This window comes from Poromitra crassiceps (assembly GCF_964638095.1).
Source record: "Poromitra crassiceps genome assembly, chromosome: 10".
NCBI lineage: Eukaryota > Metazoa > Chordata > Actinopteri > Beryciformes > Melamphaidae > Poromitra > Poromitra crassiceps.
The window spans coordinates 48,724,776-48,743,108 of record NC_139631.1 but is presented as its reverse complement, the minus strand read 5'-3'; the positions used below and the strand labels follow the sequence as shown (position 1 = coordinate 48,743,108).

Here is an 18,333-nt window from a genome sequence, read left to right as displayed (position 1 = left end):
TAAGCTCTTGGTAAGAAGGACTGCTGGTGTATTTTTGTGTGACTTGGCCCTGTGAACAATCTAGTAGCCAGCGGAGGTTCCAGCCAGCTGCAAGCTAATTGGGCTGGATTTCCCTCAAGTAGGTCGGCTGGAGTGCTACAGTCGGCGTGTGGGAATGGGGCGCGGAGGAAGGTCGAGGAAGAGGAAGTTACAGAGTGAAAATTAACGCCTTGGAGGATCGACCTGGCGTGGGCGGTTAGCTGTGTCTGCTAACTGCTACGAGGCTAGCTGTGTCTGCTAGCTGCTAAGAGGTTAGCTGTGTCAGCTAACTGCTATGAGGTTAGCTGTGTCTGCTAACTGTTACAAACACCATGTGGAATGGTGCGCGATGGTGGACCCTCGTCAGTGGACGGGGGGGAAAAGGAGCTACCGACTCTGGAGTTCAGCTCGGTACTGGCCGGCATGGAGACCCGCCTGAAGCAGGAGTTCAGCGCGGTGCTTGCCGGCATGGAGGCCCGCCTGATGCAGGAGATCAGACGGCTGTTGGAAGCGACGCCTGCCTGGGCAGAGGAGCTTATGAAGCTGCTGCGCGAGGTCACGCAGCGCGGAGAACGGCAGACGGAGGAGCCGCAAAAGAGACTGTGTTGGACTTGTGGGGAACCTGGTCACCTAGCGAGGTGGTGTCGCAGCGGTCCCGGGGGACAGACCAGGTACGCGGAGCAACGGTACTGGGGACGGCCGGGTGTCTGCTGGATGTGCGGAGCGTTTGGGCACTTGGCCAGGGAGTGTCGGGAGGCTGTCGAGGAACAGAGGACAGCGTGAGAGGAGAGACGTGCGGGCGGCTGGCAGGTGAGACTCTGTTGGACTTGCCGTTCGCCTGAGCACTTAGCCAGAGAGTGCACGGAGACTTTGGGGAATGGAGGGACACAGGCTGGGGAGAATGTGAGCAGCAAGAGGGAGGAGAGAGACCTCATCTGCAACGTTGTTAGAGTCGGGAGAGTGACGCTCGTGGGACCAGATGAGCGGGTGTTGCTAACGCCAGAGGAGCCGGCCCAGCCTAGCTGCTCTACACCCCCCACGGTTGCAGTGCAGGAAGCCGAGGTGGAGATCGAGGCCGGTTGTGTTCTCCCTGCTGCCCTGAACACGCCGCCCCCTGGGAGGGGGGGGACGGGAGGACGAGCGAGTGCAAGAGGCGGAGGAAGAGGAGTACTGTGTAGATGTGGACCTAACAGACGACGGCATGACCATCATGGATGTCGACGTGGGTGAGTGGAGACGCAGGCAGGTGGGGGACGCGGACATCAGTGCGATACTCTCGTCGGTGGCGATCGGACACCGGCCCCCTGTGGAGGAGATTCACCTGTTTTCCGGTCTCACGAGGGGACTGTGGAACATGTTTTCGGACCTGCGTGTGGCTGAAGATGGGCTGTTGGAGAGGACAGGGCACGGGAAAAGTGGGTTCCAGACGGTGGTACCCAGCTACCTGCGGGGATTAGTGTTACGGTGGGCGCACGGGGGCCCCAGAGCCCGTCATTTCGGGGCTGAGGAGACACTCCGCCGTGTTCGTGAACTGTTCTATTGGGGAAAACACAAGGAGGATGTGCGGAGCTACTGCAGTGCGTGTGATGACTGTAGAGCACAAGGGGGGGGGCTGAGGAGAGTCACCCTGCGGAGGACTGACCCCATTGGGGGGTGAGAGGGACTAGTGGGCTTCGGGTGGGACAGAAGCTTTGATGGTGGTGGTTGAAATGAATGTAAAAAGAAAAAAAAGAAAAGAAAACATGTAAATGTGTCGGGTTGAGATGTAAATGTTGGGGTGTTATTGTACAGGGACAGGTACAGGTATATGTGTGTTGCATGTTTACTGTGCCACTTCGGACAAGTGTTTGTTTAAAAGGGGGGGCTGTGTAGCGATGTGGGTTTTGTAAGTAAACATGGGTTTGTCTGGTTGTCACGTTAGTCTGGGGTTGACATGTCTGTGGGGATTTACGGGGTTACGTAAAGGCAGCATACCAGCCAGTGGGTGTGGGGGAAGATAGGGGTTCACCTGTGATTGGCTGGGGGAAGGGGGGATGTGAACGGGAGAGCGACAGAGCTCGAGGTTGTTGATGTGGAAGCCTGAGGGAGACGGCTGTGTGTGTTGGGAGCTGCGAAGCTAGAGGAAGCTAGCAGGGTTTGGGAGTGTGTTTGTGGGGTGTTGGTGGCGTGGACTACGGCTGACAGTAGTCCCCGGAATAGCGTTCCACAATAAAGTGCCGTGACAAGAACCTGACTCTTCGACTGTTTTGTGGGATCGTTACAGTATGTAGTGACATACTCTGTGTTTAGTACTGTACTGTATGTATGTGTCTGTATGTAGTGACATACTCTGTGGTTTAGTACTGTACTGTATGTATGTATGTATGTATGTATGTGTCTGTATGTAGTGACATACTCTGTGGTTTAGTACTGTACTGTATGTATGTGTCTGTATGTAGTGAGTGACATACTCTGTGGTTTAGTACTGTACTGTATGTCAACGTCAGTTTAACTGTGCCAGCTGAATACCCCTTCTGTGTGACTGGACATTTAGTCAGGTCTCGCTCTCAGAGTTGCCATGCAGCCTCTCCTCTCTCTCCCCAGATAGTCCGCTTCCCTGGCTGAATCCAACTCTGTGCTCCTCCACTCAGGTGTCTTCCATCAGTAGATAACGAATGGAGCTCTCCATGGTGCTGAACCTGTGTTCACTCATTTTGGCGACTAATTAGCCATTTTTGCCCATTTAGTCAGCCCTAATTACCTCATTAAAATGTGGCTCCGTTAGATCACCCACAGGGGTGCTCACAGACACTTTGCATTCTTATTACAGGATTGCTTTTCCACCGAGTCCCCATTCATTGTCAGTGCCGCCCCCTAGTGGCACAAAGTCAATGTTACAGTGTGACTAACAAACTAACTAAATAGAGTACCGCAGGGATGACGTATTTTTGTAGTCGGAACGCCTCATAAAAGTGGTCCTCATGTGTGAAGATTATCCTGCTGAACACAGGTTCGCGTTTGAATAAGCTTGCGTTAACCACAGACCTCATTTCAAGCATCGCGCCAAAAACCCATTCAAAACCCATAGGCAGAAACAGTGAAGAACCTGGAAGTGTTAGCATCTATGTTTTCTGGACTCATTCCTGCGGCTCTCTATAACAAACTAACGGCCTATGGAAGCAGATGAGGCCTTCAGGGTCGGTCGGGCCGTTCTGACCTTGGCCTTGCAGGGTGATCCCAGCCATGGTGACGGCGACTGGGTCACTCATATTCAGACACGTCAGCATCTCGTCCTCGTTGGTGGTATTGCAGCCGACCTTCCGGGCAATCTGCGCGGGGAAACGGGAGACTTTCAACACAGGAAGAGTCTTCAGAGTCACAAGACAAGTAAAACCAGTACAGATTGATTTGTTACAGGATATTTCTGTTTTCTGTTTTCCAATTTTCCTGACAATGGCTCCGTTATGTGGATCTTACTGTAATTTACACAGCAAATCTATCTCATAAGTAAGGGTTAATGCCAGACGAGGTGTCCATTATCAGGAATTAATGGATGATGCGATGGTTGCCCAATTCAATTTGATCACAATCAATTTGTGATCATGTACACCCCGAAGTGCATTAAACCGCTTATACCATGGTCACTTGCCTAAGAAACAAAATTAAGACCATTCATTTATATTTTCATGCATTTTGAATTTTTCAATCCAAAGTCATAACCAACTACTACCTGCAACAATCATCATCCCATCTCATGCAATGGAACCGGTGTACACTGTTCCAGTAAGCAGGACAAACCTTTGATTTGAGCCGGTGTTATGCTGAATTCTGCCATCACCCCCCCCCCCACCGGTGAGAATTGCATCCCCACCTCGCATGAGCACGTTGTAATGAATTCTACTGCAGCATACTGTTTAAAAATGATATCATATTTGTGGGTGTTCATCAAATGATCTGGTCTATTCACCTTATTCTTTGCCCATACAAGGACGCTTCTGCATGACGTCATTTCGTAATCGTCATTCCGGTTTTAAACACGGAAGTAGAGTACGCCTACCGCAGTCATTTAGGACTTGCCAAAAAGCTGTTTTCAAGTTAAAAAACCCCAAACTGTTTTAAAGTTTTAATATTTGTCGGGTGAGAACGTAACATATATGTGACCAGTTTATCAGAATAAGCCTATTTGGAAATCTTTAACGAGCAGCGAGGACCGGGAGCGCTGAGTGTGCTATCTGTCAAACCCCACTGTAGGCTACTGGCAGTGAGAAAACAAACACTGTCGACGTGCTTTTGTAACTAACGTTAAATGCCGACCGGGTACAGCCATCGGCTCCTCGCAGCAGTAACATTATGAACATGTAACTGAAGTTGGCCACAGTGTAGCTTAATTCTGAATGTTGCCAAACTTCATTCATACCGACGTTTTATTTTGAAAATGGCCGCCAACTAGCGCTGAACCGGAAGAACAAATACATTGCATCGAACGCGGAAGAGAGAAAAAGTGGGCGTGGTGAATAAGGTGAATAGATATGAACGTTATTTTACGATATTTTGGGCTGTTTTGACTTCAATCGGGGTAGAAGTGAGGTGGAGTGTGAGGGGCCAGGGGGGTCTGTCCTGGCTCATGGAGGCCGATTTTGGTGCTTAAAAACCGGGTAGAGGTGACCTGCGAGTCCAGGCCAGGGGGGTCTCTCCAGGGGGATGCAAATCTCGGCGGTTTGTACCTGCCGAGTTTGCATCCCACTGTTTTTAAGTCAAAACAGCCCAAAATATGGTGGGGATCCAATTCTCGCAGGGAATGCTGTTCTGCTCAGCTTAGAGATAGAACCCTTTGGCTCAGAAAAGCTAAAGCTAACATTATGCGTCGTTATAAGTCAATAACATTGCGTGTGGTTGACAAACAGTAACTGTCATTTAGAGTATGGTTAGCAAGACAAGCTAGCTAACCAGAAATGTTATTGCCCCCCACAAAAAAGAAATCCCGAACGATGAGACGATGAGGCTCTGTCAGCCTGAAGTAGCGAGTTGAATATGGTCATGAGAGATGGTCGCTTATGTGAAGGTAGGCAATCAGGAAGTTCAGATGGCGTCTTGCAGTTTGTGTGTTAGGCTACATCACCATCCTGTGGTGTTCATGGGTAACTGCAGCTAACTGACTACAGACAGTGTTGTAAATTGCTCATTTGAGACTGATAGGCTGATAAGCCAACGCATTCATTTGGAAAAGGTGAACAGACAGTCTGACTGGAACTACTTAACAGGTGTACATTATCAGAAAATAATGGACACTCTGCGGCCAATCAGACAGATGGTTAAAGTGTTCAGACAGTGGAGGTGACAGTGGAGGAGTGAAGGAGACAGTGGAGGAGACAATGAGTCCTGGACCTTCTTGGTGATGTTCATGGGGTTCCTCTGCAGAGCCCAGGGGCTTAGAGCCACACCGGACTGAGAGATCGCTCTGCGGAATAACCCTTTACTGTGGGGAGACAGCATCTGGAGGGGGAAAACAGGTATATGGATGGAGAGACAGACAGATAGACAGGCAGAGAAAGAAACAGACAGACAAGCATCATGAGACCGAACACAGAGAAGCTCTAAACCCCTGTTTTTCCAGTCATTTTGTTTCTTTATTTACACATATAAAAATGTAAAAGAAAAGGATACAACAATCTGACTATAAATAAGTTCAGACATGGTCAAACAGACATAGGTCAGCATAGCCAACAATGCATCGCTTAACAGAATCAGAATCAGAATTATTTTATTCGCCAAGGTATGTTTTCACATAAAAGGAAATTGTCTTGTGTGATTGGTGCTCATGAGCATGTGATTAGATTAGAATAAATATTCAAGACAAATATAGAATATAAACAAATAAGATATAAGGAATATACAAAGATTCACATATATTTATATAAGCAGAATACATATAAACAGTCTTGACAACCTAAGTTTGTTGTTTAACAAAAATGTGTCCAAGGTGCATGAGCAGCAGTGTTGGAATTATTACTGGAGTATTGGTATTGCACATGGATTTCAGATATTGACAGTGTAGCAGAGTGTTGCACAAGTATAATGAATCAGTCATAGCTCGTGTGCGCGCACACACACACACACACACACACACACACACAAACACACACAGACCTGGAAACTGACACTGGCGCCTCCGGCTGATTGGCCAAACAGCGTAATGTTGTCGGGGTTTCCTCCAAACGCCCGGATGTTCTTGTGGACCCATTTCAAGGCGAACTGCTGGTCCCACAGACCAAAGTTGCCTGAGAAATACAGTAAACACACTAACGTCAATAACAACAATAACATAACAAAAACATCCAGACACATTAGACTCCCGCACACTGACTTCACTTCAGTAAGACTTTTTAGCGTATATGCAGGAATTCTAAAATTCAAATACCTAAATTCAATATCTTTTAAGGCCTTTTTTAAGACATTTTCAAGACCTCAACACCACTTTCGTCACATCAGCGATAGAGATGTAAATCACAAGTTGCATCATGATGCAATATTATATACTGTAGATTCTTTGGACAACAATATGATATTTGCTGATATCACAAAGTCTGCCACGATACGATTTCGATTCAATTCAGGGGTCTGCGATAGATACTTTATGTGAGGATATCATACACTCATCAGCACAATAGCTACAAAGTGTAATACCTCTCAAATGGCAATTAATACTTTGGAAGGGTCTTATTTTCCCTAAATGGATCTATTAAAGGACCACGGGTCAGATTCGAACCCGGGTCTGCCCCGCGAAGGACTAAGCCTTTGTGGTATGCGTTCTACCAGGTGAGCCACCGGGACGCCCCCAACTTTTAATACTTTTCAGAACCCCGTCGATACTCTGTAAATACAAAAATAATAATGAGTCAACCAATGGAAACAAAGCAATTTGGATGAGACAGTGGAGGAGACAGTGAAGGAGACAGCAGACTTATTAAACAGTTTTAAGATGAATTTGCACTTTACATGTGATTTCAGTGTGTAAAAGTTCTTGGACATGTGGGTGATGGTTCTCCACAACACTGTATCGAAAGGAAACACATTGAAATACCCTGTTATTGGCAATAAGCGCACATGCCACTTCACTCAAAATAGGTCAGTTTTACAGACTGAGAAGGCTCTGTCATTCCACACAGGATTATATACACGAATCCGCCGGCCAATTTGTGTAGTCCGCCATCTAGTGGCGCCGCCATTACTGCAGTGGCAGGTAGACTGTGCTGCTGGCTGTTGCAGACTGCAGTAACGCTATGCCAAATGAATGACAGTGTCATGAGTTGGATTGATGACATGAGACAGTGGCCCCCAGTTACTGATGAAGGTACCATCTTATTATGGATGGGGTCATGGGGATAGTAATTATTCAAATTGTAAACAGCGGAAAAAAGACCACTTAACGAGCCGCATTTCAAGTGACATTATTGTGTAAACATGCTAATGTTAACGTTTACTGTAACTAGCTAGCTAGCATAAACAATCAAGTTGCATGTAATCATTGCACACCAATTACATTAGTAAAAATAAAAAAAATACTAATTTGTTTTTTATAGGTATTCAAGAGTATTTTATTAATCGCCTGGCTTGTGATGAGCAACAGAATGCCAACTACAGGTCTCTCATAGAGGGTCAAAATGACCTGAGCTCGGGATGGATTGGCCAAATATTGCACACTCTACCAGATGATGAACACATCATTCTAAAAGGACCTGTCCGATATTCACAGTCCATCAACAACCATCATAATGTTGACATAACCCATGTCATAATCACTGTTAGCTTAGGCTAGGCAGCTGCATGCTACTCATTATGAGGTGAAATAACGTTAGCGATTTACGACTGTTAACCAAAACCTACCGTCCTTTCTGTTAATATTCTTGATCCACCTCTGACGAACAGCTCGGTCCTCTGCACGCCCAGGGAATCTATATTTGTATGTTTATGTATGGTTTCAGACAGGGGCACTCTTCATGTAGTAAAGCCTTGTGTATTTCACATTCAATTATCTTCCAAAGCTGGTTTGCCACTACTGTTGGAGCAGCTGAGAACTGCACAGCTTCTTCCCGATTTCCTAGACATCGTTGTCAAAAGTAACGTTGAATAAAAATTGCGCGCGTATTTCCCCCAGGAGCCGCACCGCAGTAAGCCACCGCAGCAATGGCGGCTTGTTTACATCCGGGACTTCGCCGGATTCGTGTATAGAGAAGGCTATAGACATGAAATCGAAATTTTTGACACGGGGCTATCCTACTGACTGTGTTGAAAATGCATATATCACAGCATTTCTTTTTATTTATTTTTTTGCTTTTTAGCGGGGGTTCCTATCTGGAGGAAACCCTACGGGAGCACGGGGAGAACATGCAAACTCCACACAGAAAGGCCCTTTTTGACGACCCCACCTGGGCCCTAGGCATTGAGGACACGGGGATGGGGACACACCCCAGGACCTTCTTGCTGTGAGGCAACAGCGTTACCACTGTGCCACCGTGTCCCCATGCACATCACAGCACTTAACAAACCCCGGTCTGACCTCCTTAAAGTCCCTGGAAACCAAAAATAAATGTTGAGTTCATCACACCACAGGAACCTATGTTAATAAGCCACCAGCCAAATTTGAATTATGTGTGTGCGTGTGTTTGAAAGTGGAGAGGGCTCGCTCTGAATCGGTTTTCCTCTGAGACCTATAAACCCATTCGATAAAGAGGCAGACTGAGCGGCCTGCGGTGGCACAAAGGTTTTATAAGAACGGATAACTGCAAGCTACTTTATGATTGGATTCGCCAAGTGACGTGAGATGGTAGTCCGTTTGGAGCCATAAGCACCACCCATTTCAAACCCTGTCTCAGCAAACAGTGATAACAGGGAAATGGCGATATTTAGGATTTGGGTTGAAACTAATGTCTCCTACTTTTTGAGGCTTACAATTGTACACATAAGACCCTAAATTACCTACGGTAGTTAGGTTTTTGTGGATTTTGGTTGCCAAGGTCTTTAAAACTAGTCAGACAAAAGAAAAGAGCTCTGTTACATGCACTACGGTCTTTTCTACCCACTATATAAAATCTATTTTCATGAAACATTGGCACATTTTGCAATCTGATATTGAACTATCTCAGACTTTCAAAGACCCTCCACTGTTTGTGAATAAACCTGGTAAGAATTCAAAGGCCCATTCTAAGTTTTGGGAAGAAATAAATGTTCACAAAGTGTTTTTTTATTACCAATGAGTGAATACTCTGTAATGTAACTTAAAAAAATGAGCTCAGTCGCGCCTCTCTGCGTTCAGCCATTCCAATACTATGCCTGCAGCCTTCTGCTCTTCACGGATCGAGATTTCCCAGAAAATCTGGCAGATGTGACATTCTGTGCATTCACGAGCCTGCCTCTCAGCGCTTCAGCCAGTAAATACACCAACAAAGAAGAAGGCTAACACAGGCTAACGTTACTTTAGCTAGATATGCAGTCAATGAACATCAGCAAACAACAACACAGAGTCCAGTAAAAAGTCCACACAGAACAAGAATTTTTTTTTACCTAGTGGCCAGATAACGTTAGCTTGCTTGCTAACGCGGCTATAGCTAATGGATTTACCACCCAGAAGCTCCGCTAATAACGTTGGTGCCTTGTGTGGATAATCTAACAGTCGCAAATATGCCTAATGTTACTACCGTTATGCTTATGGAACATTGTTTGACTGCAGTAACATATCAAAGTCTGCCTATTTAGGCAACGTTAGCTTGCTTGCTAACGTAGCTAACTAATTTAGACTTACCACGCAGAAGCTCTGCTAATAACATTACCGTCTTGTGTGGATGTAACAGTCGTAAATATGCCTAACGTTACTAACCGTTATGCTTATGGAACATTGTTTAACTGCAGTAACTGTCAAGTTGTGTCTTTAGACTGTGTGCAGTTTCCCCACTTGAATGAGATAGATGCATCTACTCCGAATACTTTGCTGGATTCCACTCAATGACCAAACAGTTTTTTCTTTTCCACCTTTTATTTTGGCAACTTTGGAGGTTTAGTTTGACAGTTCCTTTTTCTTCCGTTTGTCATTTCCTTTAGCCATTAGATGTAGACATTTCAGTTCAGTTTGATTACCAATCAGTTAGTGTCGTTAGTATTAGCTTGATCATCAATTAGGTAAAAAACCTTTGAATAGAAACAGAAAAGAAACATATAAAATATGCTATTGCAATATAAATATCACAGCAACAGACAAATATATATGCATCTGTAAATACTTCAAAGACATTATGCATCAGCACTGTTTTCCCACATTAAACAAATAGGTAATCTCAGTTTCTCAATGCTCAGTTTTTATCCTTTAGCTTAGCATCAGGTGGTAATGTATTTTAATTGGATTTTAACACTATTTAAAACCATATTTATTTAACACACTATTAAATTATTCATTCATCAGTCATTTTTAAACACCCACCCATTTTAACCATGACTAATTAAAACCATCTGCAATTATTTCACTATTTTTATACTTTTTATCATCCATTTTTTACACCAAGTTAGTGCCTAAAGTACTTTTAAACAAATAACCAGCACCTTTATTTATCACCAATTATCTGTGCTTTTACCCAGACAAACGTCCATCAAGTGTGCACAAAGTTACAACCCACAAGCAATATTGTCAATAAATAGCCCAGCTTGCACCTGGAGACAGTTAACGTTGATGAGCCACGTAAGTTGGTCAGAGTGGCTATTAATAGCAGCAGCGATCACACGGAAAAGTCTCGTCTTAACCATTCATGTTCCTCCTCTTACCGGCTGTCACTCGGGTTTTGTAGACGTCTCTGCACAGTCTGTTTGCACAGCGCGGTGTTTGCACAGCTTTGTTTGCTCTGCTAACGTGATGCTGGCTAGCTGGTGCTCATCTTTTCCGGACTGCTTTTACTGTGACACTCGTGTTTCATTTTTAAATGGTCCGTGCAGCAGGGCAGACGTTCCATCCAGTTTGCTGTCGGTGAACTCCTGCCTGTTGCGTGACTTATTTATCCACATTTTTATTTATATTTTGAAAGCTTTTATTCTTTTGCTCAGAGTCTTAATATACTTCCAGAAAACTCCAGATTGACTTGACACCTCCCACTCGATCTTTCCATGGAAACACTGGGGAGATCGCACTTCAAAGGCAAACTTCATCCTAGTTTAGTGTCCTTACAGCTCCGAGTTATCACTGACTTTGCTCTTTATCTGTTCTTCAGCAGGTAACAAGACAACCAGCCGCCTGACATCTCTGTGAAGGATAGTGGCTTGGATCCTGTCTTCTCCTCCATCAAAGTTTGCATGGTTTGGTTTCACTTTCAGAGCTTTTGCCATAGGAACACAGTAGCTTGGGAACGTCCTGACGTTTACATCCCTCACGACGCCTTTGCTGTCTGGATTGGTGCCGACAACTCTTCCAAGCTTGAACTGTCCCCTGAGCGCATTTTGGTCGCATAACCAGACAATGTCCCCAACAGTGACGTTTCTCTGTGCAGTGTGCCACTTGCTCCGTGTAAACAAGTTGGGACCTGCGAGTTGGCTCCAGCACCTCCAGAACTTGGTCACCTCTGACTGCATTGCCCGGAGTCGCTTGTAGGGGTAGCTGGCAAAGTCGAATGTTTTGAAATCCCCACCTTGAGATGCTCGACCGAGTAGAAGAGTATTGGGTGTGACATATTGTATACAGTCCTCCCGGCTCTGTATCCTGGCGTCAATCGGTCGCTCGTTCGCTAGATTGGCCGCTATGTACAGAGTTGTCTGGAATTCACTGTAACTGAGTCCGGACTCCTTTCCAAGGCTCTGAAGTGCCCTCTTTATGATGCGTACAGCGGCTTCTGCTGCACCATTCCTGTGCGGAGAATCAGCCGGATGGATTTTCCACATCCACTCCGTCCCATCTTTGGCAGCCGTCTCCTCCAAGGCTGCTTTGTTGAGGCCTTCCAAGAATCTGTACAGCTCTCCCAAGACTGGTTTCGCTCCAATGAAATTGGTCCCTGGATCTGACCAGATTTTCCTTGGGTGCCCTCTGATTGATGTGAACCGCTGATACGCCATCAGGAAACCTTCGGTTGATAGGGTGTTCACTAATTCTGTGTGGATGGCTCTGCTGGCCATGCAGCAAAACACAACACCCCAAACTTTTAGTGTCACTCTTTTCTTGATGTCATCTTTTACTTGGTATGGACCAAAGAGGTCTACTGTTGTGAACTCGAAAGGTGCAGCAGGTTCAGTTCTTTCTGGCGGCAAGTCACCCATTACTTGTTTACATTTCCTTGCTTTTACCTTCCTGCAGATCATGCATCCATCGACAACCTTTTGCGCAATTCTACGCCCCCTTATGACCCACGCCTTCTTCCTCATCTTGAGCAAGGTTCCAGCCACTCCGTCATGACTCACATTGTGGGCCTCTCGAGCCAAGAGCATGGACACCCAGGCATCGTAGGGCAAGATGGGAACACCGACTTGATCTTCGTTGAAGATTTGCACTCTGCCACCGCAAAGCAACAGTCCAGAGTCTTGGTCTTTGTAGACTACCAGCCTGTCTGTAGTGGTGCTTGGGAAGGTTGCGCTTTCTTGTGCTGCAAGAAAAATGTCTCTTAAGGCATCTTCTCGTTCTCTCACAGAGATGACTCCTGCCAAAGAGACTGCCTCCCACTTTGGGCTGTTCATGGCTTGATTTTGATCTCTGAACCTTTTTGCTGCTCTCCAGATCCACGCAACTGTCTTGACCAGTCGGGCTAGAACACTGAACCGCTTGACATCCACAAGATGTTGAATGGCTGATCCTGCAGTCGGTCTCCTTTGTTCTGTTTGGACCTGGTTCAGGTTTTGTTTTGGTTCTTGTTTCTCTGCCTTAGCACTTGTTAATGCAGCAACAAATGCCTTCTTTTGCAGCTTGTTGATGCTTTCTCTGGCAGTGGCTGCTAGTTCTTTGGCAGATTTGATTGGCCACTCATCCACTGGCAAACTCAGAAACTTCGGCCCATTCTGCCAGTCTGACTCCTCATCCAGGTTGTGAGGGCTAGCACCTCTGGTGATTACATCTGCGATGTTTTGCGGACCAGGAATCCACAACCAGTCCTGGATCCTTGTGCTGTTTTGAATCTCTCCGATCCTATTCGCGAAGAATGTTTGATAGCCATAGCTCTCTCGTTGTATTGCACCAAGGACTGTTTGGCTATCAACGAAATGATACCACCTCTCCACTTGGACCCGACTGTGCAGCTCAAAGTATTTCTTCAAACGTGCGGCAAACACTGCCCCGCACATCTCTGCTTTGACAGCATCGCCTTTGTGGTCCAAGGGAGTTAGTTTGGCTTTCGACTCCACCAGCCTGACGACTGAGCCTTGGCTCGAGCTCCACCTCAGATACATCACTGCTCCATAAGCATGCTCGCTTCCATCAGAGAACGTGGTTGCCCAGGGTTCGCCAGCGAAGGATGGGGGAGTTAGTGCTCGGGTGAAGTTGACCTTGCCAAGTTGGACATACTCCTCGAAGAGCTTTATAGCATCCTCCCTAAGGCCATCCGAGAGTGCTATGTCCCATGTGTCTCTGACTGGACAACTTCCGCCCTTTGCCTCTTGGAATGCCCTCCGCACCAGGATAGCTCCTTTCTGTTTAGCGGGGGTTACCAGTCCAACTGGGTCATACAGCCCTGACACTTGGCTGAGCAGCTCTCTTCGTGTTAGAGGATTTGGCGTCTGGGCTCTGACTTGCTCTTGTAGAAGATCTTGGCCAAGACGCATCTTTTTCTTTCTCTTCGAGAAATTGATCGCAATCATGACATGGAGCTTGCCTTCTTCCACTATGTAGCCCAGGCCCAGTGCCTTGTTATCATCAGCATGCATCTGGTTTGGCAAGACCATGGTCTTTCCCTTGGTCTCCTCCATCTTGCCATCACACTCCTTCCTCCCACTTTGCCCAGAAAAGACCCAAGGCTTGAGCTTGAAACCTCCAGCCTTCAGGATCTTCTCCACGTTTGCTGTGATGGTTCTCAGTTGGTCAATGTTGTTGTGAGAGGTGAGAATGTCATCAACATAGCTGTCATGTTGGAGTACCCGGCGCTCCTCCTTGAGGTGGGTGAAAGGAGGGAGGTTGGCAGTTTCACGCATTGCCAGTTGTGCAATGCACCCTGCTGGTTTGTCTCCAATATTTACTCTTGTGATTGCATATTCCCCCAGCTCTTCATCCTCAGAGTCTCGCCAGAGGAACCGATGCAGGTGCACTTCTCTGTCTTCCAACCAAACTGAATTGTACATCTTCTTGATGTCGCCCAGTGCTGCATATATTCCACTCCTGAATCTGAGAAGAACAGCACGAATCTGGTTAAGGACATCTGGGCCTTTCATTTGGAGATCATTCAAGCTTACACCTCTGAACTTTTGGCTACTGTTCCAGACGAGTCTCACTGGAGTTGTGACAGAATGTGGGTTAGGAGCAATAAGGTGACTGACGTACCAAACTGGCCCGGTCCAGTTGAAGATCGTTTCCTCGGTCAGTTTAGTTGCAGCCCCTCGATCGACCATGTCGTGCACTTGAGCAGCATAGGCAACTTTCCATTCGGGTTGTTTGGCTAGCTGCTTTTCCGTTCTGAGAAATGTAGCCTCGACTGTTCTCTTATTGTTCGGCAAGGAAGCTGGATCCTCCAACCAGGGATATTTGGCATGCCAATGAGGTTCCTTGCTGTGGCTGTCCTCTATGATGTAGGTGAGCCCCTCTTTTACTACCTCGAGCTCCCTCTCTTCAGCAAGAGTCATTTCTTTGCCGCCCGGCTGACAGTTTCCACAGCGGCAGCCCCCACATTTCGGCTCGCATGCAGCGCCAATACTATCCCATCTCCACCACTCTAGGAAGTCTCTGTTGGTGGTTGCAGTATTTGACTCCTGGAACTTGACACCATCCTGTTTGTTTAGTGAATGTTGCTCTGGGATGCTCTCAGTGAGCTCCTCGTACTTTACAGCGGCCGCTCTCATCGACCTTGCAAAATGAGTCTTGGACATGTGGGCAACTACAGTAAGCTCCTCAAAGAGCTCGGGGTGCGTTCCTCCAACAGTCTTCCCCAGTGGTCCATCCCATAGCACGAGATCTCCAACGACTCTGATTCTCTGAGGCGCTAGCTGACCTTCTCTGTGGCTTATGAGCAGACTTATTTCTCTAGGTCTCACAAGTTCCTCAAGTAGTACGTCAGGAAAGAATTTCTGCAGCTGCTTTGATGTCACATGCTTGTAGATATCTGCAATGTTTTCCAGTCCATAGCAAACTAGTTGGTGTGATTTCAGGGTGCCAATGGGAGTTTTGACCCTGATTTTTAGAAGGTACCGCTTTGTCTCCACATGAGCCTTCATCCCTCCAACTCCATGGACGACGAGTGTGATTTCTTCACTTCTGAGGTTCAGTCTGCTTGCAGCCTTGTGGGTTATATAATTAGTGTCTGAGGCAAAATCAATTAATGTCCCGATTTTTTGTCCAGCATTTGCTGTGACTTCAAGGAGCATCATGATCACTGGCAGTTCCTGCAATCCACTTTCCACTAGAAGGCTTGGCTGCTCTTTTACAGTGCTGAAGGCTCTTGATGCTGTGTTTGAAAATACATCTCGACATTGCTTTGCCAACTCTGGTGACAGTTTGTTGAAAAACTCCTCTTGATTCTCTGTATATTTCCTCTTGCCTTTATCTTCTTCCGGACCAAATCTGCTCCTTCTCTGAACTGCGCTGCTTTTCTTGATCTCGGCCTTGGGGCATAGATAGAAATGATGCTCAGGCGCGTGCTCATCCTTACAGTCTTGGCCTTTACACAGATAGCCGGGTTTGCAGTATGAGCTGTCATCATGAAGCTCGAGACACCTCCTGCATGCACCCAACTTCCTTACTGCAGCCTTTTTCTCCGCTACCTTTAGCGCTCGAAACTGCTTGCAAAAGTAGAGCTTGCTCCTGTGCTTTCCGTCACCACAGACCACACACACTCCATAGTCATCGCCTGACTTGGTAGACTTGGTTCTGGCATGTCTTGGCTCAAACCTGGTTTCTTTTCTACTTGGCTCTTCATCCCTCAGTTGCTCGAGCTGTTCATATATCTTCTCTTGCTCTTTGAGGAAATCCATGAGACTGTCAAACCGGTTGTCTGGTGCCACTGCATTCCTCCTGTCAGCGACATAAACAAGCCATTCCTTTTTGAGAGATTCTGGGAGTTTACTTTCTATTGATTTTGTTACCAATGGATTTTTTATAGCGCCTGTGTCCCCAAGGTCACTCAAGTCCTGAAGCGCTTTCTCCACAGTTTGAATTAATTCCACTATTTTCCGTGGCTGATAACTTTTGACAGCGGGCATTTTCTGTAACTCCTCCACTATTTCAATGGCGATGGCCATTTGATTGCCATAGCGGTTCTCCAGGACACGGAAGATGTCCTCTGCAGTGTTATAAGTGGTGAGGCGAAGGTCTCTTGTTATTTTATCGTCAAGACTGTCCACCAGTTGAATCTTCCTCACCTCTCTTGAACCAGTCGGCTCACCCTGTTTCTGGAGCGCTTCCCAGTCCTTTCTCCATCTATGGAAATCACGTCTGTTTCCAGTAAACTTGGGAAGGGCCGTTGGTTTCAATCTGATGGTTGGCACATGATAATTGGAGGCAATAGACTGGGGTACTAGTCCTTTAATGTCCTCCTTTATCCTCGTCTGTATGAAGTCTGCTTTTCTGGACACCAACTTTGGGATGTGGAGTTCGAGCCCCCTTAGATGCTTTTGAAAGTCCTCCTGAGTCTCTGGTGGGACCCATCGTTTCCACTGACCATACAGCTCCTTTGCAGTCTTCACCAGTCCTTGCAGGTGGTTGAGCATGAAGTCATATGCCTCATAGTTGGCATTGGGTTGCACAGCGGAGACGCTTTCACACTCAGTCTCTGCTGCTTGCAGCGCTGTAGACAATTCAATCTCCCCAAAATTAGCCCAGAGAGCCCTCTGGATTAGGCTTTTGGCTTCTTTCTGTTTCATCTCACATTCATCTGCAGTCTTTGTTAGGTCAGCTTTCTGCTGCTCATTTACCACGACCACTTCATGTGCTTCCTGCCTTGCCTCCAATTCTGAAATGAAGCCAGCCTCAACATCGTCATTGGCTTCCATTACTTTCTCGGCTTCTACTGTGAGTTTATTGAAACTGTCCTTGAGCTCCTCTTCAGACATGTCTTTATAGGTCCTGGTAACACTGTTGACCAGACGAGAGAATGATCTTTTTGCTGTCGTTCTCTCCACCTTGAGTTGCTCAATTGACTTTTCAGTAGCCATGTTTGATTTCCAGCTTATTTATCCTACTCACAGCTCCCAGCTTTTTCTCCTGGTCTTTCGCTGTCAGTTGGTTTTAACTGTCAATCGGTTTTTTACTGTCAAGTTGTGTCTTTAGACTGTGTGCAGTTTCCCCACTTGAATGAGATAGATGCATCTACTCCGAATACTTTGCTGGATTCCACTCAATGACCAAACAGTTTTTTCTTTTCCACCTTTTATTTTGGCAACTTTGGAGGTTTAGTTTGACAGTTCCTTTTTCTTCCGTTTGTCATTTCCTTTAGCCATTAGATGTAGACATTTCAGTTCAGTTTGATTACCAATCAGTTAGTGTCGTTAGTTAGCTTGATCATCAATTAGGTAAAAAACCTTTGAATAGAAACAGAAAAGAAACATATAAAATATGCTATTGCAATATAAATATCACAGCAACAGACAAATATATATGCATCTGTAAATACTTCAAAGACATTATGCATCAGCACTGTTTTCCCACATTAAACAAATAGGTAATCTCAGTTTCTCAATGCTCAGTTTTTATCCTTTAGCTTAGCATCAGGTGGTAATGTATTTTAATTGGATTTTAACACTATTTAAAACCATATTTATTTAACACACTATTAAATTATTCATTCATCAGTCATTTTTAAACACCCACCCATTTTAACCATGACTAATTAAAACCATCTGCAATTATTTCACTATTTTTATACTTTTTATCATCCATTTTTTACACCAAGTTAGTGCCTAAAGTACTTTTAAACAAATAACCAGCACCTTTATTTATCACCAATTATCTGTGCTTTTACCCAGACAAACGTCCATCAAGTGTGCACAAAGTTACAACCCACAAGCAATATTGTCAATAAATAGCCCAGCTTGCACCTGGAGACAGTTAACGTTGATGAGCCACGTAAGTTGGTCAGAGTGGCTATTAATAGCAGCAGCGATCACACGGAAAAGTCTCGTCTTAACCATTCATGTTCCTCCTCTTACCGGCTGTCACTCGGGTTTTGTAGACGTCTCTGC

General features: G+C 45.9%; 1 protein-coding gene across 1 annotated transcript in view; it reads right to left on the bottom strand.

Moving 5' to 3' along the window:
• The window catches only part of LOC310784495 (bile salt-activated lipase-like), a gene marked incomplete at its 5' end in the record, with an annotated part of 93,195 nt that overhangs the window by 44,401 nt on the left and 30,461 nt on the right, over nt 1-18,333 (bottom strand). Inside the window, 3 exons of the mRNA XM_083645481.1 lie at nt 3,215-3,326; nt 5,383-5,490; nt 6,145-6,275. Of these exons, the coding sequence (XP_083501607.1) occupies nt 3,215-3,326; nt 5,383-5,490; nt 6,145-6,275 (351 nt within the window). The remainder of the gene's footprint in view (nt 1-3,214; nt 3,327-5,382; nt 5,491-6,144; nt 6,276-18,333) is intronic.